This window comes from Monodelphis domestica, chromosome 4 (genome assembly GCF_027887165.1).
Source record: "Monodelphis domestica isolate mMonDom1 chromosome 4, mMonDom1.pri, whole genome shotgun sequence".
NCBI lineage: Eukaryota > Metazoa > Chordata > Mammalia > Didelphimorphia > Didelphidae > Monodelphis > Monodelphis domestica.
The window spans coordinates 118,926,739-118,950,816 of NC_077230.1; the positions used below are offsets into that span (position 1 = coordinate 118,926,739).

At 34.8% G+C, this 24,078-nt stretch overlaps 1 protein-coding gene across 14 annotated transcripts in view; it reads left to right on the plus strand.

Moving 5' to 3' along the window:
- The window catches only part of CLASP1 (cytoplasmic linker associated protein 1), a 355,336-nt gene that overhangs the window by 229,419 nt on the left and 101,839 nt on the right, over positions 1-24,078 (plus strand). For 6 of the 14 annotated variants that reach the window (XM_056793731.1, XM_056793732.1, XM_056793738.1 and 3 more), the window contains 5 exons: positions 224-391; positions 1,940-1,987; positions 18,016-18,120; positions 19,684-19,710; positions 20,559-20,729. In XM_056793731.1, coding sequence (XP_056649709.1) covers positions 224-391; positions 1,940-1,987; positions 18,016-18,120; positions 19,684-19,710; positions 20,559-20,729 — 519 coding nt within the window. The remainder of the gene's footprint in view (positions 1-223; positions 392-1,939; positions 1,988-18,015; positions 18,121-19,683; positions 19,711-20,558; positions 20,730-24,078) is intronic. The other 8 variants (XM_056793741.1, XM_056793735.1, XM_056793742.1 and 5 more) reach the window with 3 other exon arrangements.

Genomic DNA, 24,078 nt, shown 5'->3' on the forward strand with positions numbered 1-24,078 from the left:
CTCTTCATTATTAACCAGTGTTTTGTATTCAGCCATTATCCACTCTACTTTAATACATTTTGAATAGGATGAACTTATTTTAACCAGTGTGGGTTGCTGAGGGTGCATAGGTGTAGTTCTTAAGAGTTCCCGTCCCGTTCCCCCCCCCCCCCCCCAGGTTGTTTGTATATGGTTAAAGTAAAGTTCTTACTGGAGGGTTTATTTTATTCTCTCCCATTTTAAGCTTCTACAGTTAGTACCAAATCTGTTTCCACAACTGGATCCTTGCAGCGGTCTCGAAGTGACATTGATGTGAATGCAGCAGCCAGTGCCAAATCAAAAGTCTCAACTGCTGGCTCCACTCCTTTCAGCTCTGCAGCTGCCTTGCCTCCAGGATCATATGCATCATTAGGTAGGCCCAGAGAAGCTGTTGTTCCTGATCATGTTCAATTTTGCCAACATTTTAACTTATCTTTAAGTTTGATATTTCATTGAGACTCTAAAGAAAGCCATATTTGAAAGAAATTTTAAAACCTTTCAAATGGAAATTCAGGGAGTGATCAAATGCAGGTCATATTGCATATTGAGTGTACATTATTCTTCCTAGAAATCAATACATAGATAGTTTGCCATTAAACAGTGGGTGCCTTCCCCCTCTGTCCTTAATAGATATATTTAGCTTTCTGTGTCAAACACCAATATATGAAATAATGCCTCTGTAGGTATTTTATTTTTACTCACTATACTGCCAAAAGCATTCTTTCCCAATCTCTTGCTGCTTGTCTATTATGTCCAGTAAGGAGGGAAACCAATGATGCAATTGTAACAACGAATTGGTTGTAATTTTTAGGGAAAATATCACCAGAACTATGTTTCTGTAAATTGTGTGTATTGGATATAATGTAATTTTTTCTCTGAACAAACATATCAGTGTATATACATCCAAATGAGAGTGGTCCATCAGAGCAATAACTTTGTGAAGACGTCTGTGATTTTTTGTCTTCATCCTAAGTCTTCATCCTCTCAAGTCAGATATAATTTTGGAAATAGCTGCAAGTTATTTGAAGCTAAGCCTCATGGAGGTAATGAGTGTTGTAGGTGGGTAAATACTATTTTGTGGGAGTTAAGTGTTGATTATAAATCAGTGGGCTTTGTGGTTACCTCTAGGCGCTGTTTCCCAAAAAGGGGACAAATGTGTTTTGTACCTGCAATGTTGAAATAAATGTCTAGATTTATTTCATTGGTACTACTTTAAAGGAGGCAATAGCCATTGGGATATGTATGCTCTGATGTATTTTTTTTTTAAGACAAAACAAAAAAAGAACAAAAAACAGTCCCATCAGTTTATAGCTCTGCCTCAGAAATACAAGTCAGTTTCATTGGGAAGAAGTGCAAGAATTGCTTTCTTCCCAAATATTAGACTATTAGATTATGTTGAAGATAAGACTTCATCCAAAATTTTAAAACAAAAGTTTGCCATTTTATAAAGGGGAAGCTTTTGTTATTAGGAAAAATCAAAGGAAGAAAACCATCTAATTAGCCCAATACGCTTTCTTCACTTTACACTCAAATTGAACTTTTATAAATTCTATCTTGATTTCTTTGCAGCTCATATAATTTGGTATTCGTATGTTCCTTGAGATCTGAGTTCAAAATCTATCTTAGAAGTAATTTCTTGTTTTCCCATGACTTAACATTAGCTGGATGGCCACTAGATGTCACCATATCAAAATTTCTTCCAAATATCTTTTTTTTTTTTTTTAAGTTACTATAATATGTTTATTCTCATTTCTTATCCTGCTTTATGGGATAAATGAAATATGGATTTATTTCTTAACATAGTAGAAAGTGTTTGTCTTTTGTTAACTATTTTTGTTTGGCTTGGCACATTTGTTTTATATAACCAAAGTTTCTTCAGGATAATAGAGTTAAATCTGATGCTCCTTTTCCAAACTTCTAGAATCCAGACACATCAGGGAGGACATGGAGTACATAGGCCTTGAACCAGGTACCATGCTATACAGCTTTTGCTGCTGTATAATGTAGATTGGAATAGGCATTGCTAAAGCAAGCATCTTACTTGCTTCTCTGTCCTATAGGTATAACCTTTTCCCCCCTTGCTAGCAATTTCCTTCATAGAGGGAAGGAAATTCAGAGTGCAGTAGTTGAGCTAAATTTCCTCTGGTGGTACGCAGCGAATGCAGAGTTGCTTCTTGGTTCTTACAATGTAGACATATCCATTAATTACATTACATTCCAGATTTAGTGCTTTAGAATTCGCTTTGCAGTTCAAAGCTGTTTTCCCTTTAAGCTTAATTTAAAATGGAATTTTTTGCTTTCTTTAGTAGCTAATTTCTGCCCTTTTTTTGATGTTACTAACTGTTCCCTGTTATCCCTTCCTTTGTTGTTTTTTTCCCTTTTAATTTGCTTAAAGATGGTACTACCACTAAATCTGAGGGTAAGCAGTTTTTGTCTATGACTGAGGTGTGTTTACAACTGTGTACTTCAATCACTTCTGGTTTTTTTCTCACAATGTGTTACTTAGTGTTCATCTGTACTCACTGGTACCCTGCATGAAATGTTGCATGAATGTTTTCCTTCCTGTCTTCTTCATTCTGAGCTGCTGGATTTTTTGCCTATTCTTGAAAGCATTGTCCTCTTTTGATGTTAGATTGTGTAGGGTGTATGGATTCTGCTATCCTGTGTGGGTCTTAACCTCAAAGGTTTCTTTCTGCTCAGTTTGCTTCCTTTGTGAAAGGGGAGGGTTTATTGACTTTGGGGATTGTGTGCTAATCCTTCTTGGCTGCTTCTTCTAAGACTTTTTATTTTTCCCAAAGCATTACTTTATCTTTCCTTTTCTTTTCTTGACTTTTGTGCACTTGTGGGTTCTTTTAGTGCTAAATTATTTTGTCATTTACAGGATAGAATTTATGTAATGACCTAAGTAGATGTTATTTTCCTAATGAAGAACTAGTTGACTTTTAAATAATAATTTGTCCACATTTCAGGCTTTTAGGAGCACATTATATATAGATGACTCTCTGGCATTCTTTTTTATAACCTCTTTAAAGCCCTAAGACCTCAGATTGACTTCTGAAAAATAATTAATACCACTTTTCTTGTTTTTATTGAACTGTTACTGATCCTTCTTTGAAAAAAATATTTTCAAGTTTTTCAGTTGTAAAAGCAATAAAGTAAACCATTTTTAGCCTGTTTTATTTTTATTGACTAGTCTTTGGTTTTTTTTATAAGTATTAAAAATATCTATAAACTAATTGAAGAAGTACCTGCTATAAATATGACAGACAGTGTGTTAAGGGAAAACAAAATATCTTCATTAGTCTAGATAGGGCAACATGCAAAATGATAACAAATGCATAATAGTTAAGTAACAGTGCAAAGCAATTCCCAAGTGCCCAAATGTGTTCAGAAAAGTGGAGGGTCTTTATAGGTTGGATCTGTTGTTTGTAAAAAGACCAAAATAAATTCCCTGAAGCAAAGAACTAAATTTTTAGAAAAACTGGAAAATGCTTTTGACTTTCAGAAAGAAAGATATCATTTTAGAGATCTATTTCTTTTTTTTTCCATGTTTCCATGATTCATTCCCCCACCCCCACCCCACCAGAGCCAAAAAGCAATTCCACTGGATGTACAAATGTCACTTGATATCTATTTCCATATTGTTCATTTTTGCTATAGAGGTTTTTTTTTAAAGCCTAAACCCCCAAAACACATACCCATACAAAAATGTGATGAATGATGTCATATATTTTCCTTTTGCTTTTCTGCTCCCATAGTTTTTTCTTTCAATGTGGATAGCATTCTTTTACATACATCCTTCAGGAGTGCCCTGACTTTTTGCATTGCTACTAGTAGCAAGGTCCATTACATTGAATTTTTCAGGAGTCTATTTCTTTTGGTTATCTTCTCTTAATATATACACCCAGATCCAAATCTGGTTTTATAGTCTCTCGTTCTCATGGATCTTTTTTTTTTTTACTTTAGAAATTTCTATTTCAAAATGAGCATTCTAGCTCTTTGAAATGTTTGTGCTTGAAAAAATAATCTCCTGTGATATAGTTGAATATTGGGTGGCTCTAGCTACATTGAAAAATTATATAGTTGTTTAGAATAAGTTCTTTGTGCCTGATATGACTGCAAAAAAGATGCTTTTAATAAGAAGAAATAGAGAAATCTGCACAGTTGGTTTTTTCCATCAGTCATGGTGAACTTCCAATATGCTATGAATGGATATACTTTTATCCAGTTTACTTGCAGTTTCTAACCCTTTCATGGTGTGTGGGTGTATTCCAAAACTTGCCTCCTTTCAGAGAAAATGAGCACTATGACCAATGTGTTTCTGCAACTATTACTAGATATTTTATTAAACCAAAATTACAGTAAACTAAAAAGACTTTTAAAATTCCCAGACTTGAGGGTGCTGTTGGCTGATACTTTATGAGGATATTCTAACCTCTCATTTTATGACTAAAGGCAGATTATACAGTTTTGAAGTTGGAAGTTGACAATTGTGTTCTTCTCCTATGGTCTAATGTGGGAGACTTCCGTTTCTACTCTAGGATGTGCTTCCTTATTACTCAAAATATTTCACAGTTCCTTCAATAGTTCCTCATTGGAATAAAAGTAGACAGGTGGTGTGGGAAGAAAAAGTATAAAGATATGTGTGGAGCAAACAAGAATGGAACATATTATAGAAATTATATTATCCTCTCAGATGTCCTATCCTGCTCTGTAAATTGGAGTTACCCTTCTTAATTTTCCTATAGTACTCTTCCTTTGTTGCTTAGGTAATTTACTACATCCTAACCAACTAGGTGGCACAACTCCAATTCTGGGTGTGGAGTCAATTAGACTTACCTTCCTGAATTAAATCTGATTTTAGACATTTACTAGCTGTTTGCCTCCATTTCCTCATCTGTAAAATGAATGGCAAAAGAAAATAGTAAACCAGTCCAGTATCTTTGCCAAGAAAACCCTGAATAGGGTTACAAACAGAAGTGGAAAATGGCTGAATAACAACAAGGAAAGAAGCCAATCTTTTCCTGTCATTTTCTGCTCCAAATAGCTGGGTGAATGGAATGTGAGATTTAGAACCTTGATGCTAGGAAAGGAAATATGGAAAGTGTAAGACATTCTCCAGAGAAGCAGAATCATTTTCACTTTATAAAAATTATGTAGTTGCTTCTCAGTTACATGCATCTGTGTAGCTGTTCTTTTTGTTCTTTTTTTATATTTTTTAAACCCTTACCTTCCACCTTAGAGTCAATACTGTGCATTGGTTCCAATGCAGAAGAGTTGAAAGGAGTTAGGCAGTGGGGGTTACATGACTTGCCCAGGTTCACACAGCTAGGATATATTTGAGGCCAGATTTGAACCTAGGACCCCCTGTCTCTAGGCCTGGTTCTCAGTCAACTGAGCCACCCAACTGCCTCCTGCCTAGTTGTTCTTGTAAGTCATTTATACTATTTTTTTTCTCTTCCCCCCACCCCATGTCTGTCATTTTTGAGAACAAATTCTAGGATTTTTGTTTAAATAAGGAGGTACAATTTTCAAGGTAGGAGAACACTTTCTTCATAATGAGATAAATTCATGATATAATACTTAGACAATAGTCAAAGCTTTGAGCAAGCAATTTGAAACCCAAGTTTGAGGCTATGAGCTTCTTGTCTCATATGCCACTTGCTATTATAAATAACCCTATAGCTTTTCCTTTTTCACTCTTTATCCCCATAGGAATTATGTAATAAACATTTAGGAGAAACTGTCTTTGTTTTCTTTTCATCCTTCTCCATCCCCCAAATCCCATCCACCTATTCCACTGTACCCTCTGAAATTCTTATTCTTCTGTGAATATATTCACTTTCATTTTGTACCTCTTTCACAGCCTATCTGTTAGCCTCTCAGATCTGACTCTCTGATGATGCCACATTCTTTGCTCTCCTTTCCAAGAATTACTATACCTTTCTCTCATCCCCACCCCTCTGGTTCTGGAAGGGAAATCAGTATAATCTTTGCTCCCATTGTCGCTTTTAGACTTTCCCTTTTCTATTATTTTTATTATTATTATTTCTATTATTATGGACTTTACTCCTCCCTTTCTAATATCCACCTAACTACTACAACCAACTACTCTTGAAACCTTTTTTCTTGTTTCCTGTTGGCTACTATTTTCGTGCCAAATCTCACCTCTGGATTACTCTCACCACTCCTGTTTCTCCTCTGCTCCTGATTACTGAACAGAGCTGGAGGAAGTCCCATAGCAGTACTGACTGCTGGCTCCATTACCAGTCCATGTTATCCAAACTCAACTGGGCCCTCACTGCAATAGAGTAATCTCTTTTTTTCCTCCTAATTAACTCCCTGTCTTACTTAAACCTTTTTCTTGAAGCCCCCACTCCCCACCATCTCCACAAGTCTCTTCCCTTTACTTCAGCTCAGGGCCTAACATAATCTCCTACTCTAACCTCCTTTCCTACATTCTGTGGTAATTGAGGTAGCCTTTCTCAAAGCCAAGACTAACTTTTCTATATATACACTTGACTCCATCATCTCCCATCTTCTCCAGGATATTACAATCTCAGACATCCCACCTCATCCTTGAATCTATCATCTCTTTCTATTCCTTGTTTTGTTTCCTGCTTTCTTCAAACTTAGGAAGTCTTCTATATCTCCCTTCCTTTTTTTTTAGCTAAACTCTTTGGGAAAAGCTGTCCGTTCTTGCTACCTCTCACTGATAACCATTTGCAATTTAGGTTTCAACTTCATCATTCAACTGAATCTGCTCTTTCCAAAGTTACCTGTAATCTCCTAATTGCCAAATTGGATGAACCTTTCATAGCCTTGACCACCCTGCTGCATTGATCATTGTTGCGACCACCTTTTCTTTCTCAATACTCTTTCTTCTCAGGGTTTTCATGACATTCTCTCCCAGTTTTTCTGTTTTCCCCTTCTCGGTCCTTTTTTTGTTGACTCATCCATATCACACCCCATTACTTCTAGTTTTTCTCAAAATTTTGTCTTGGAGCCTATTCTCTTCTGTACTTTCTCTGAGTTACTTCAGTAGTTTCTATATATTAACTATCATTTTTATGATTCATAGATCTCTTTATCCAGGTCCATTGTCTCTCTGGAGTTTTAGTTCTAAACAGTTATTTGACATTTGTACATTTTTAAATGGATGCCCCACAGACATCTTAAACGCAATATTTCTAAACTTCAACTTATTTTCTTGCTAAGCCTTCCCATTTTTCATAGTTCCCTTTTTAAAAAATTCTTCACTTTTCCTACAAATCCAATCACTTGCCATATTTTCCATTTCTTCCTCTATAATATCTTTCCCAACTAACTGCTTCTATTCACTGACAGCTACCACCTTAGTTCAAAATCTTACCAATTCTTAGTTAAATTATTGTTGTAATCTCCTAATGGTCTCCCTACCTCAAGTCTCTCACCGATAAAGTCCATTTTATATATTTCTGTCAAATTAATTTTTCTCAAGTACAAATAAATCTTACTATGTGATCTACCTACTCAAATTGCATTACCTTCCTCTGATCTCTACAATAAAATATAAAGTCCTCTATTTAGCTTTCAAAACACTGAACAATTTAGACCCAACCTATCTTCTAAATTCATTGGCTATTAACTCCCTTTTCTGAACTTTTAATCTAGCCAAACCAGTCATCTCTGTATTCCTCACTGATGGCATTCCACATTTCATCTCTGCATTTGTACTGATCTTCCTCTGTTCTTGGAGTGGGCTCCCTGCTTACCTCCAACTCGGACTCTTATCTTTTGTATGAACTCTACTGATACTCTATTAGTTCTCCTCCTCCTGTGGTATTTTCTGTTTAACGACTTTATGATTTTGTGTGTATATCTTGACTTCCTATTTATGCTGCATATGCGTTATCAGAGTCGGAGTTAAAATTCAGCTTTAGACTAGTTGTATGACCCTAAGAACTTCACTTAATCCAAGTTGCCGCAGCTTCCTCATTTATAAAATGATGTAATAGTAAACAACTACCTCCCAGATTTGTTATGAGGATAATATTAAATAATAATTGCAGAGTGCTTAGGACAGTGCCTGACATATATTATTAAATAACTGTTAATGGTTATTATCATTATTAAGAAAAATATTTTATTTTTAAAATTTTATCTAAAAACATTTTAGTGAGTATTCAAAAAAAAAATATATATATATATGAAAAGCCCTTCTAATGTATACATGTATGCATAAATCACCAGCATTTCTATTTACCAATACCAAAGTACAACAGCAAGAGATAGAAAAGGAAATTCCATTCAGAATATCTCTAGACAATATAAAATACCTAGGGGTAGACTACCAAAACAAAACTAGCAACTATATGAGTACAACTCTTCATACAAATCAAGTCAGATCTAAACAATTGAGAAACATTAATTGCTTGTGCATAGGCTAATCCAATATAACAAAAATGGCAATCCTACCTATATTAATTTACCTATTTAGTGACATACCAGTCAAACTTCCCCAAAATCATTTCATAAAAACGTCTCAGGGCGGTTTCACTGGAGAATCCAGCGCTTCAGCGGAGCTGTACTTGGGGCGGCTGCGCTGAACATCTCCGCGGAGCTAAACACCAGGGGCGGACCACGTGTTGATTATCTGGGCGGAGCTGAACACCTGGGCAGTGTGGCTGTGATCAGGGACCCAGCGCTCTAAGAAACCTCGGAGGCTGGGAAGAACTAGTCTGAAGCAACCTAAATTCACAGAAAAACCGCCCATATAACCCAGATCCCAGACCAAAAAGGAAAGGGGAATAAAACCACCAAAGGGATGGCTCACATGGCCCAAAATCAAGCCTCCAGGAAGAAAGGGAAAAAAGTGACTATTGAAGAATGAGGAGGAAATCCAAAAAAATTCAGAACACGCCTCCCAAAATGGAAACTATCAACAAGCTCTGGAAGATCTCAAACTGGAACTTATCCAAAAGATGGAAACCTGGAAAGAAAAATGGGAGAAAGAGATCAGCTGTCTGACAGATAAGAATGCTCAATTGGAAAAAGAACTCGAAGCATCCAATAGAAGGGCAGACAAGGCTGAAAAGCAAAACCAGTCCCTAACGACCAGAATTAAGCACCTCGAAGAAAGTGAGATGATAAAACAGCAAGAATCAATAAAGCAAACCCAAAAAATTAATGAATTAGAAGAAAACATAAAATATCTCACTGAGAAGGTCACAGATCTGGAAAACAGAGGGAGAAGAGAAAATCTCCGAATTATCGGTCTCCCAGAAAAACCAGAGATAAACAATAAACTCGATATTATTCTACAGGAGATTATAAAAGAAAATTGCCCTCATGTTCTGGAGCAAGGGGGCAAAATAGAAACAGAAAGGATTCATAGAACACCTTCTATACTAAATCCCCAAAAGACAACGCCTAGGAATATAATTGCCAAATTCAAGAGCTTCCAAGTAAAGGAGAAAATCCTACAAGAAGCCAAGAAGAAGAGCTTCAGATATAAGTGGGCTCCCATAAGGATCACACACGACTTAGCGGCTAACACACTAAGAGACCGCAAAGCATGGAACACGATATTTAGAAAGGCAAGAGAGCTGGGTCTCCAACCAAGAATCAACTACCCAGCAAAACTGACTATATACTTCCAGGGGAAAGTATGGGCATTCAACAAAATAGAAGATTTCCAAGCATTTGCTAAGAAAAGACCAGAGCTCTGTGGAAAGTTCGATATCCAAGCACAGAAAGCAAGAGAAACATGAAAAGGTAAATATGAAAGAAAGGGAAAAGGAGATAAATCTTATCTTTTTCTTTAAATCAAACTCTCTTCTATAAGGACTACATTTACATCAAATTATATATATTAATATGTGGAGAAAATGTTTTGTGTAACTCTCATAAATTGTATCATCATAAGAGTAGTTAGAAGAAACATGCATAGGGAAAGATTGGGGCATTAAGAAGATTTGGGGAAAGTGGGGGCAAAGAAAGGAAAAGGGAGGGGGGAACCGTCGATAATACTAAGATTTACTTCAAGAAATAGGGGGGGAATCAATAGAATAATCTTTCCCATATAAAGATACACATGGGAAGGGGAGGGGAAGAACTCTCATATGAGAAGGAGAGGAAGAGAGCGTGAAGTAGAATTACTTAAACCTTACTCTCAGTGAAATCAGATCTGAGAGGGAAGAACATCTAGATCCAGTGGGATCCTGAATTCTATCTTATCCATTAGGGCAAGAAAGAAAGGAAAATTAAGGAGGGGGTCGGGGGAGGGAGTACAAAAAGGGAGGGAAGGAGAGGGGGGAGGGGAAGGGAGCATAAAAAGGGAGGGGCTAAAAAGGGAAGCATCTCAAGGGAGGGGACTAGGGGGACTGACCTAAAGTAAATCACTGGTTCAAAAGGAGAAAGCTAAAGTAGAAAGGTCAGAACTAGGGGAAGATATCAAAATGCCAGCGAATCCACAAATGACAATCATAACTTTGAACGTGAATGGGATGAACTCACCCATAAAACGTAGACAAATAGCAGATTGGATTAGAACCCAAAACCCTACCATATGTTGTCTTCAAGAAACACATATGAGACGGGTTGACACTCACAAGGTTAGAATTAAAGGTTGGAGTAAGACCTTTTGGGCCTCAACTGATAGAAGGCAGGAGTTGCAATCATGATATCTGACAAAGCCAAAGCACAAATAGACCTGATCAAAAGGGATAGGGAAGGTAAATATATTCTGCTAAAAGGGAGTATAGACAATGAGGAAATATCACTAATCAACATGTATGCACCAAATGGTATAGCATCCAAATTTTTAATAGAGAAACTAGGAGAATTGAAAGAGGAAATAGACAGTAAAACCATATTAGTGGGAGACTTGAACCAACCACTATCAAATTTAGATAAATCAAACCAAAAAATAAACAAGAAAGAGGTAAAAGAGGTGAATGAAATCTTAGAAAAATTAGAGTTAATAGACATATGGAGAAAAATAGGGACAAAAAGGAATATACCTTCTTTTCAGCACCACATGGCACATTCACAAAAATAGATCATACACTAGGTCACAGAAACATGGCACTCAAATGCAGAAAAGCAGAAATAATAACTGCAGCCTTTTCAGATCACAAGGCAATAAAAATATTGATCGGCAAGGGTACATGGAGAGCCAAATCAAAAATTAATTGGAAATTAAATAATATGATACTCCAAAATCTGATAGTTAGAGAAGAAATCATAGAAACAATTAACAATTTCATTGAAGAAAATGACAACGGCAAAACATCCTTTCAAACCTTATGGGATGCAGCCAAGGCAGTACTTAGAGGAAAATTCATATCCCTGAGTGCATATATTAACAAATTAGGGAGGACAGAGACCAAGGAATTGGAAATGCAAATCAAAAAACTTGAGAATGAACAAATTAAAAACCCCCAGAAGAAAACCATGCTAGAGATCCTAAAAATTAAGGGAGAAATTAATAAAATAGAAAGTGACAGAACTATTAAGCTAATAAACAAGACTAGAAGCTGGTACTTTGAAAAAACAGACAAAATAGACAAAGTACTGGTTAATCTAATTTAAAAAAGGAAAGAAGAAAGGCAAATTAATAGCATCAAGGATGAAAAGGGGGATCTCACCTCCAATGAAGAGGAAATTAAGGCAATCATTAAAAACTACTTTGCCCAACTATACGGCAATAAATATACCAACCTAGGTGATATGGATGAATATTTACAAAAATATAAATTGCCTAGACTAACAGAAGAAGAAATATTTTCTTAAATAATCCCATATCAGAAAAAGAAATCCAACAGGCCATCAAAGAACTTCCTAAGAAAAAATCCCCAGGGCCTGATGGATTCACCAGTGAATTCTATCAAACATTCAGAGAACAGTTAATCCCAATACTATACAAACTATTTGACATAATAAGCAAAGAGGGAGTTCTACCAAACTCCTTTTATGACACAAGCATGGTACTGATTCCAAAACCAGGCAGGCCAAAAACAGAGAAAGAAAATTATAGACCAATCTCCCTAATGAATATAGATGCAAAAATCTTAAATAGGATACTAGCAAAAAGACTCCAGCAAGCGATTAGAAGGGTCATCCACCATGATCAAGTAGGATTTATACCAGGGATGCAGGGCTGGTTCAACATTAGGAAAACTATCCACATAATTGACCACATCAACAAGCAAACCAACAAGAACCACGTGATTATCTCAATAGATGTAGAAAAAGCCTTTGATAAAATACAACACCCATTCCTACTAAAAACACTAGAAAGCATAGGAATAGAAGGGTCATTCCTAAAACTAAACAGTATATATCTAAAACCAACAGCTAATATCATCTGCAATGGGGATAAACTAAATCCATTCCCATTAAGATCAGGAGTGAAACAAGGATGCCCATTATCACCTCTATTATTTGACATTGTATTAGAAACACTAGCAGTAGCAATTAGAGAAGAAAAAGAAATTGAAGGCATTAAAATAGGCAAGGAGGAGACCAAATTATCGCTCTTTGCAGATGACATGATGGTCTACTTAAAGAATCTTAGAGATTCAACCAAAAAGCTAATCGAAATTATCAACAACTTTAGCAAAGTTGCAGGATACAAAATAAACCCACATAAGTCATCAGCATTTCTATATAATTCCAACACAGCTCAGCAGCAAGAACTAGAAAGAGAAATCCCATTCAAAATTACCCTAGACAAAATAAAATACTTAGGAATCTATCTCCCGAGACAAACACAGGATCTATATGAACACAACTACAAAACACTTTCCACACAACTAAAACTAGACTTGAACAATTGGAAGAACATTAACTACTCATGGGTAGGATGAGCCAATATAATAAAAATGACCATCCTACCCAAACTCATCTATCTATTTAGTGCCATCCCCATGGAACTTCCAAAATTTTTTTTACTGATTTTGAAAAAACCATAACAAAGTTCATTTGGAAGAACAAAAGATTAAGGATATCCAGGGAAATAATGAAAAAAAATACAAAGGAAGGGGGTCTTGCAGTCCCAGATCTCAGACTATATTACAAAGCAGCGGTCATCAAAACAATTTGGTACTGGCTAAGAGACAGAAAGGAGGATCAGTGGCATAGACTGGGGGCAAGCAACCTCAGCAAGACAGTATATGACAAACCCAAAGATCCCAGCTTTTGGAACAAAAATCCACTATTTCATAAAAACTGCTGGGAAAATTGGAGGACAGTGTGGGAAAGATTAGGTTTAGATCAACACCTCACACCCTACACCAAGATAAATTCAAAATGGGTGAATGACTTGAACATAAAGAAGGAAACTATAAGAAAATTAGGCGAACACAGAATAGTATACATGTCAGACCTTTGGGAAAGGAAATACCCAAAACCAAGCAAGAATTAGAAAGAGTTACAAAATGCAAAATAAATAATCTGGATTACATCAAATTAAAAAGTTTTTGTACAAACAAAACCAATGTAACCAAAATCAGAAGGGTAGCAACAAATTGGGAAACAATCTTCATAAAAACCTCTGACAAAGGTTTAATTACTCAAATTTATAAAGAACTAAATCAATTGTACAAAAAATCAAGCCATTCTCCAATTGACAAATGGGCAAGGGACATGAACAGGCAGTTCTCAGCCAAAGAAATCAAAGCTATTAATAAGCACATGAAAAAGTGCTCTACATCTCTTATAATCAGAGAGATGCAAATCCAAACAACTCTGAGGTTTCACCTCACACCTAGCAGATTGGCTAACATGACAGCCATGGAAAGTAATGAATGCTGGAGGGGATGTGGCAAAGTGGGGACATTAATTCATTGCTGGTGGAGTTGTGAATTGATCCAACCATTCTGGAGGGCAATTTGGAACTATGCCCAAAGGGCGATAAAAGAATGTCTACCCTTTGATCCAGCCATAGCACTGCTGGGCTTGTACCCCAAAGAGATAATGGACAAAAAGACTTGTACAAAAATATTCATAGCTGCGCTCTTTGTGGTGGCCAAAAATTGGAAAACGAGGGGATGCCCTTCAATTGGGGAATGGCTGAACAAATTGTGGTATATGTTGGTGATGGAATACTATTGTGCTAAAAGGAATAATAAAGTGGAGGAATTCCATGGAGACTGGAACAACCTCCAGGAAGTGATGCAGAGCAAAAGGAGCAGAACCAGGAAAACATTATACACAGAGACTGATACATTGTGGTACAATCGAAGGTGATGGACTTCTCCATTAGTATCAATGCAATTTCCCTGAACAATCTGCAGGGATCTAAAAAAAAAATACTACCCAGAAGCAGAGGATAAACTGTGGGAGTAAAAACACCAATGAAAAGCAACTGCTTGACTACAGGGTTGGAGGAGATAAGACTGAGGAGAGACTCTAAATGAACATTATAATGCAAATTCCAAGAACAGGGAAATGAGTTCGAGTCAAGAACACATGTGATAACCAGTGGAATCATGCGTCGGCTATGGGAGAGGGAAAGGCGGGGGGGAGGGGAGGAAAAGAAAATGATCTTTGTTTCCAGTGAATAATGTATGAAAACGACCAAATAAAATAATGTTTTAAAAAAATTTTTTAAAAAGAAATAAAGGGTAACACCATAAACAAATTAGGGGAACATTTGCCCATCAAAATTTTGAATCAGGAAATAATTTAGAATCAAATAAAATGTAGAGAACATTACAAAAATTGAAATGGATCATTTTGATTATATTAAATTTAGGAGTTTTTGTAGAAACAAAACCATTGGAACCAAGATTTGCAGGGATACAACACATTTGGGAAAAAATTTTTGTAACAAGTATCTCTGACAAAAACCTCTTATTGAGTCAAATTTACAAGAATACAAAACATTCCCCAGTTGAAAACTGATCAAAGGATATAAGCAGGAAGTTCTCAGAGTAAGAAATTAAAACTATAGTCATGAAAGAATTCTCCAAATCTCTATTGATTAGAGAAATGCAAATTAAAACAACTCTGAGATTTCACCTTACACCTGTCGGATTGCCTAATATGACCAAAAAGGGCAATGATAAATGTTGAAGGAATTGTGGGAAAATTGGGGCACTAATGCACTGTTGGTGAAACTGAACTGATAAACTGTTCTGGAGAACGATATGGAACCAAGCTCAAAGGATCATAAAAGTATATATATTCTTTGACCTAGGAAAACCACTATATTCCAATGAGATGAAAGATAAAAGAACCTACCTGTACAAAAATATTTTTAGCAGTTCTTTTTGGTGTGACAAAGAATTAGAAACCATGGGAGTTGTCCATCACTGAGGGAATGAGTAAGTTGTGTATGAGTGTAATGGAATATTTTGCACTATATGAAATGAAACAAAGGAATGACTTCAGAAAATCCTGGAAAGACTCGTATGAATTGATAAAAAATGAAATGAGCAGAAACTGGGAGAACAATGTATATAGTAACAGAAACATAAGATAATCAACTGTGAAAGACTAAACAAAGCAAAGCAAGTTTCCAAGGTAACCACAAGGGATTGCACTGAAAAAGTAAACAGGTAGGGAAGGTGGGTTTTTTTTGTTTTTTTATCAATACAGAAACCAGGATAATTTATGAAAAAATAATTCTTTGAGGGTTTCAGCGATCTAAAGCTGTTGGCAAACATCATCTTTGGGACTAAATTTATGAATGGTATTCTTCCTATACGGTATTGAAATTATCAAAAAAAATGCAAGAGAACACAAAATACACATTTGTTTTTTGCTTCTGAGATAACTATGCCTTCTCTATTCCACAAACATTAACTAAACACATACTTTGTACAGGCAAGGCACTGGGCTAGATACCAGAGTTATAAATATGAAAATATCTGTCCTCAAGAAATGTAGGCAAATTTCAAGGGGAAAAGAGTGTTTTTACCTACCAGAATCAGGAAAGGCTTCATATAGGAAATAGCTCTTGAACTAAGCTTTGAAGGAAAGTAGGGACTTTATAAGACAGAGGTGATGAGGGGAACGAGTATTCCAGATGTTAGAACCCTCTTCTTGTAAAGGCAGATGAATAAAAATACAGTATCATGATAGAGAAATGTGCTATGACAACCATTATCAAAGTACTCTAGATTTATTAAATGTCCTTTTATTTTTCATTTCCTAGATTGACTTATTAATTTTCATAATCTGTAGAATTTGGAACTCAGAATATATGAGGAATGCAAAGCAGGAATAAAATGACTATCTATTTCTATAAATTGAATATAGTCCTGTTTATGTTAAAGCCTATATTATCTTTTCTTCATGAGAATCAAAACTATATTAGCTCTTTGTTTACAGTACTGATGGTTAGGCCAAAGCTAATTGCTCTATTGATCATTATTGTGGATTGAGGCTTTAGCTTAATTCCATCTGACTCATGGGGCAAGTACTGAGAGATGATATCTCTATATGCTTATAGTTGTAAAAGAGCAAAGGTGACTTTAAAATATTTTGTCAAAAATGTTCTTAAAATACATGATTGGACAATTAGGCTATAAAAGTTGATACATGTGGTTATCTGAGTTTATGAGAGGTTATTTTCTTCTGCTCAATATACCTGTCTATGACTCTTTCTTAACTCTTACCTCTGTGTTTTCTCTATTCTTTATTCTTCTCCATTTCTTCCTCATGCCTCCCAAGCCTTATCACGATAGAAAACTTAAAAATTACTTGCTATATTTATAGAATAACGTTTTTTTCCCTATTGATTTTTTAAAGTGAATAATTAGAAATTGTTTTTCTCTTTTTACCACTCACCACTGATTGATTATTCAGAAGGTTTGTTATTTTCTTGGCTCTATGTATTTGCAGCCTCCTCAAAAATTTTTCTTTTTTCAAAGGTCCCAGAATGTGATTCTTTTCCCTTAAAAAATAGCAGGTCCTCTCCCCTCTGCCCAGTTATTTTCTTCAAGTCTACATCCTTAGCCTTTTTTCCTTGTACCTTCATTTTCCATATGCTGAAAAGGGCATTTTCTTTCATCTTTAAATTTTTTTATTATTTTTATGGCAAGGAATAATTTGGAGGTACTTTGTTGATAGTTATTTCTTAAAATATACCTATTTTAATTTATTGGATAGTTATTATGATATCTATCCTTAGAAACTAGGGCAACCTTGTATTCAGAAAATTTTGGTTTTATTCAAATGACCAGCTTTTGCAAGCATTTGCTATTTCTGATCACATAGTTTGAAAATGTTTCAACTTTTTAATTTCCTTAAGGAAGTTCATGCTTCTTTGTGTAGTAATAGAAGTCATCTAGAAACCTTTTTCTATAAATGTTGAATATATGAAATTATTTCTTAGAATGTGTTTCTCTAGATACCTGGCATCTTCTACAACTTCTTCTTAATCCTGAAAGCTTGTAGAATTCTAAAAAATAGAAGGTTTACTTTTTTATTTGAGTTTAGCAAAATCTTTATTTTCAAAGTAGTATGCATTTGTTTTGGTGAATAGATGAAAATTGATTCTTTTTTACACAATTTTTTTCCTATTGCACCTTTCTCAATGAATCTAACATACCTAGGTTTCCTAGAAATCAAAATCACAATGAAAGATAATTATAAAAATATATTTATTGAAAACATTTCTTCAGCTGTTACTTCATTTCCTTAAGATTTTCTCTGAGAGATATTGGACTGATAGTCCAGACTGGTTGGATGGTGTGCATTTGGAATATTCCTTTATCTTAAATAACTCTTGAGTTTTGTGTTTTTAATAAGAGGGTTATGTTTTCTATTAAAGATCACTTTGCATTTTGGGTATAGAATGTGCATTTGGAGCTGCATCTGTGTGGGCACAGAATTTTTCATATTGTATACAATACAAGAGGATGTCACCCCCTAACATACACAGTCATATTTTTCCCATGGTTTATTTGGGTAGTGACTAGTTCTTGTGTTTCAGCCCGCTTTAACCTGTATAGGGCATTTACTTTCCATATAAAATAGAAATTTTATTTCTGTTCAATCTTCTAGGCCGGATACGCACACGACGGCAGAGCTCAGGAAGCGCAGTCAGTGTTACCAGCACTCCTGACAACCGTGGCCGTAGCAGAGCAAAAGTGGTTTCACAGTCTCAGCGTAAGAAATAAGTTTTTTCTCCTCATCCTCATAGTATTTTTATTCAACTCAGTCTTGATCATCCAATATAGACTGCCCCAGGTTTGCATCCCTGAAGAGATACTTAGACATATTTAACTATATTAGGCAAAACCAAGCAATGTGATTTTCATTAATATAAAGGCTATAAATTGGCTTTAAAAAAATTGGAGTATTGCAACTCGAGGCTTCTGTGGGTCATCTTACCCTAAGCATTCTCTTTTTTTTCCTTGTCATAATTTCCAAGCCTTACCTAACCTCTTGGATTAGTAATTATTTGTGATTTGTAACATAGCTAGAAAAGGATATATTTATTTTGGCAAGCATACTGTTTGACATGGTTAAAATAGTCATATAATAATTACTTTCTGCTTAATTCTGTATTTACTGATCACAAGTAAATGCAATGAGAATTCCTTATATCCCCTCTTTCCTTATATTTGCCCCCCTGCTCCTGCCTTTCTTGCTAGCCTGACCTCCTGCTTTTGCTTAGCACCAGCCTCCTTGGCTTCCATTGTTGCTTCTCTGTTTTGTCAAGCATGGATGATGTAAGTCAGCCTCTGAGCCTGGGAAGCAGCTGAGGTCTGAAGTAATTTTAGATACACATAGAATCTGTCTATGAACTTGCACTTATGTCATGGTTATAAATACTAATAGTTTCTTTCTGTGTGTGTAGCCTGAGTAGGTTATTCTAGAGATATCTAGGTGGTATTTTGATGCAATATTAGACTTGGAATTAGAAAGACCTGACTAATTCCTGCAACAAATGTTAACCAACTATATGAGATTCCCCCCCACCCCCCAGGAAAGTTACTGGGTTGGATCTCTCTCAGCCTCAGTTTCCTCATCTTAGAATAGGAATAGCACCTACCTCACAGGATTGTTGTATCAAATGAGATACATCTTACATTCCTTTAAGTTCCATATATAAATGCTTGAGGAGGAGGAAGAGGAGGAGGAGGAGAAGGAGGAGAAGGAGGAGGAGGAGGAGGAGGATATTCTAGTTGAAATAGAGACAATTTAAGTTTTTTTCCATTTCTCTAGGAAACAAATAAAGTTTCTTAGGGGATGCTAATGGTTGTGTCATTTGATGACACTGGAACAACGATTTTCAGCCAGCGTTCCTGAAATGTTTCATTCATTTAGGCCATATTTCATGTCAAGATGTTAATCGTTTGATTTGGGAAACTTTATCTTTCTTATCAGAATTATATGTCACAATACTTTTCCCCCAGCCCAAATACACACAAAATTGCCCCTTGGAACTCAGTGAGAGTTCTTTGTACTCAATAGTGATTATATGGTCAAGCTTATTAGAAGTCATGTGGGATTTGAATGTGATACAGATTGAGGGAGTTATAGTGGAAACTTAATGAAGACTAATTAATAAGAAGAGACCTCAAAATAAGTCTACTTTGCTAAATGTGTTTGTAAAAAAAGACTTTGGTGTTGTACCTAACAAATGCTGCATGATGACCTTCTGTATCGTCTTATTGTCTTTTAATCCACTTTTTGCCTGTCCTTTGGTCTGCTCTTATAATCAAGGATCCAGATCTGCTAATCCTGCTGGTGGTAAGACATTTCTCTTGTTGCTTTTATGTGTCCTTTCCCATCCCAAGCCCCTTGTTAATATCCATTCATACAAAATGCCTTGCATAAGATTTCTGTCTCTGTCTCTGTCTTTCTGTTTCTATCTGTCTCTGTCTCTCCCTCTCTTTATTTCTCTTTCTAAATATATTTTTCCATACTTTTCTAATGTATTTATTTGAATTTGAGTTGGAAAATTATTTTTTCCATCCAATAAGTTAATGTTTTATTTAGATATGTGAGTTGTGCGTGGTGACACTTCGAATTTAAAGATAACTACTTGGTTATCATGAAGACATTTCTTGTTCTATTTAATGAAATTAAATTGTGAATGTTTCAGTATTTAAAATTATTCATTTTGAGAAGAAGCAGCAGAAATGATTCATTCAAATGATAGTAATAATTGCCTACAGAGAGAGGCTTCTTTTTTTTTTCATTTTCTCTGCCTCACCATGCCAGAACCATGAATCCTTTAAACTTTAGAAATTCCTTGCCTCTTACCTAGAAATATATTATCTGTAAAATTAAAATTATTTTAAACCATCCCTTTTATTATATCTCTTGAAGTCCCACTCCTCCTTTATTTCCTTTATAAATATGCTGTCAAAAATACATGGTTGTAAAATATTCAAATTATTTATGTTTTGTTTTGCTATAACAGTAGTTGTGTAGTATTATTTTATACACCAAGTTTGGTTATTGATAATGAAAAATGAAATAGTTATTTATGACCCTTCAAGGGAGTTCACCTCATATAGTATACAAACAACCCTCATAAGTCATTGCTGTTTGCTCATTTGCTATAAGTATTTTTTTCTTGCCTTATTTTTTAGCTGGTAGCCGATCAAGCTCCCCAGGAAAACTGTTGGGGAGTGCTTATAGTGGACTTTCAGGAGGATCTGCCAGAGGTACACCTGTGCCTACATCCTCAGATAAACGAAGCAAGATCCCACGGAGTCAGGGATGTAGTCGAGAAACAAGTCCTAGCCGCTTGGGTGGACAAGGTAAGAATTCTCAAAAGTTACCCTGGAGCACTATTCTTTACAAAGTAAAACCATGCCAACATTGAGGAAAGCTCTTTTTATTTGAAGACAAAATAAAGATTATTCCACTTTTATTTTGGTTGTGTTAATAATACATATTAAATTATATCCTGAGCTAAGTGATGCATGGATCTTTCCTTTTTAAATTGTCTCTCAATTTCGCTATCCTTTTATAGGTTAAATAGTGTATACGGACCAAGGGAAAGGAATACCATTAGTCTAATGATTTAATTTCATGTTTTATCATTGCTTTTCAAAGAATTTGCATTTTTTAGTTCTTTTCCTTGCAGTTTGTTAGAGCAAGTTTTGTAAGTTGCAGAAATATTTTAGTTTTGATTTTTGCCTCTAGCATTTTCTTTTAAAAAACTGTGGGGGCAGCAAGGTGACTCAGTGGATTGAGAGCCAGACCCAAAGATGGGCGGTCCTGGTTCAAGTCTTGTCTCAGACACTTCCTAGCTGTATGATCCTGGGCAAGTCACTCAACCCCCATTGCCTGACCTTTACCAATATTGGTTCTAAGATAAGGGTTAAAAAAAAAATAAACTATGAACATCAGATAAGGAAAATAATCAGATAGGTGTTTTTAAAGGCAAAGAATATTCCTTCTATTGAAAATTAAATATAGACCTTTTTGTTTCTATGTTTCTTTCTGGTGTTTTGGTCTACTTTCAATCATTTATATACTTTTAAAGAATTATGCTAAAAAGAAGCTGTTCTGGTATAGTTGTCACATTGTTTGCTTTCACATAAAACTTGTATACTTTCTAAAAATATGAAATTTCTATTTGAGGGTTTAATTCTTCTTCTTATATGAATAGGTATTTCCAAGGTCAAAGCCTTATTCATTAATCAGAGCGCTTCATATATAAATCAGTTAGGTTGCCTCCCTTCTCCCGACAACAGCCACCCCTCTTTCTCCACTGGAAATTAGATCTGGCTTCATTTAAGCTGCATTTTTAAAACTCCTAGGCAGCAAGAAACCAAGTAAAAACTTCAGTATGTCAAGTAGCTCTTTAAACAATATTATCTGTGTTGACTGATTTTTGTTAACTGGTTTAATATATTGTTTGGTGTTTATATAGATATAACTTGGGAGGAACTATGGCTGGAATAGAATTGTATTTCAATAGAATTGAAATACAAATTGCATTTGTATTTCAAATCTGAAGCTATTTTAAATTCATGTGCTCATTATAGCTTTCTTTGCATCTGGTCTTTTTATAAGCGCTTCAATTTGAAAACCTCATATGTATTCATCAGGGTAATACAAGTGTTCATGACATTTTCAGGCCTCAGAGATCTTTTATACAGTTAACTGACTTTATGAAGTTTAAAGATTAATTTGAAATTTGTTGCTTATTTAGTATATTTCTTTTAATTTCTTTCATTGATTTAAATTAATTTATTTTGATATTTAAACCTCCATCATGATCTCATTTTCTATTTTACCTGAATTGCTGCAGTTATCTCGAATATAGGAACTACTTCTAAATCCTTCACATTCTTGTCTTCCAAAGACTCTGAAGCCCTCTCCAAAGTGTTAATGTTCAAAACAGTTCGGTAGAAATTGGATTTCTTTACCTTAATTTGGGGAGCTAAACTGTCATGCTAAGTTCTCATTTTAAGGAGAATATTTATCCAAATTTCTAAGCCTTGTGGATAACATTCAGTCTCTTTCCTAATTCTACCACTCAATGTATTTATAGACATTGCACTTTTTAAGTGCTGGAAAATATTCTACTTATACAAAATGTTAGATTATTACACAGAAAAGTAAAAAAGATAATTAGATGCTAGCAGATTTTTCCTCAGTTCCATTCTTTCTAGAAATGTCTTTGTATTTACCTTTTATATATTTTGTATTTATCTGCCTCCTCTAAATAGAATGTAAGCTCGTTGAGGGCAGGGACTGTTTTTGGTTTTTCTTCTGCATATCACTTAGTGCATGGTGCAAAAGAGATGCTTAGTAATAAATGCTTATCAGTTAGATAAACTACACATTTTCTACTACTATCAAATCTTTTTCTCTCTGTATTTTTGAGGATAGGAGTTACATGTTGAATTTATCACTGGCAAAATTGTTAACAGAGTCTTCTTGTACTTTTAATTTTTTGTATTTCTGCAATAAAATGACATAGCTATATATGAAATAAAATTTCTTAATTAAGTACCTACAGGATACAAAATACTTTTCTAGTCCCCAAAATAGAAAGAATCTAAATACTATTGTTCCTATTTTCATGGTACTTGCAATCTAATGAGATAAGATACAAATAGAGAATTCTAATTTGTGATATATTATGAATTGTGATAATATAATATCTTAGGTCATTTATTTGGGGGGGGGAATCTTTCAACTGAAAAACAATACAAAACCCCATTACATGAATGTCATAAAAGAAAAGTGGGAAAAATGCCTTGGCTATTTTTCTTCATTCAAATTCTTGAATTCACATAATATACTATTAATACCCATTTAATGGTGAATATCTGTGGTGTTAATCTCTAAGACTTATTTCACTAGTTATATTTGTTATTTTCAAAAAATATTTATATTTTTCCTGTTGATTGTAATACTATAAAATTCATACTTTATACTTGTGTTACTACTAAAGATTATTTTATTTATTTATTTTTTAAACCCTAACCTTCCATCTTGGAATCAATACTGTGTATTGGCTCCAAAGCAGAAGAATGGTAAGGGCTAGGCAATGGGTGTCAAGTGACTTGCCCAGGGTCACACAACTGGGAAGTGTCTGAGGCCAGATTTGAACCTAGGACCTTCCCATCTCTAGGCCTGGCTCTCAATCCACTGAGCTACCCAGCTGCCCCATAAAGATTACTTTAAATGATACTTGATTTTATATTTTCCTGAAGGAAAAAAATTTTTAATAGTTTAACTTGAATTTATATTCTAATTATTATACTTTCATTTGAGTATTTTTCAGTAATATTTACTTCTATTTTTTTCTAATTAATTATTTTAATTAATATTTTCTCTTTACCTATTTTAAATTAGTGAAGAAATTGGACATTTTGTCCCTATGACTTAGTTTTAATCATATTTTGGTTTTTTGGTGTAATCCATAAGAAAGTCAAAGACATATAATCTATAGTAGTAACTGACAAACACAAAATAGTATTTCTACTAAAGCACTTAATAGCGAAATCTTGAGATAAAGGATGTAGAGAATGAATTCTTACTTGTTTAAGCTTTAAATTTTTCATGTTAGTAAATAAAGATCTAAAGTCTGAAAAATGCTTTTAGAAAGTTCAAATTAAGTATTTTCCATCCTGTTTTCTCTTTGTC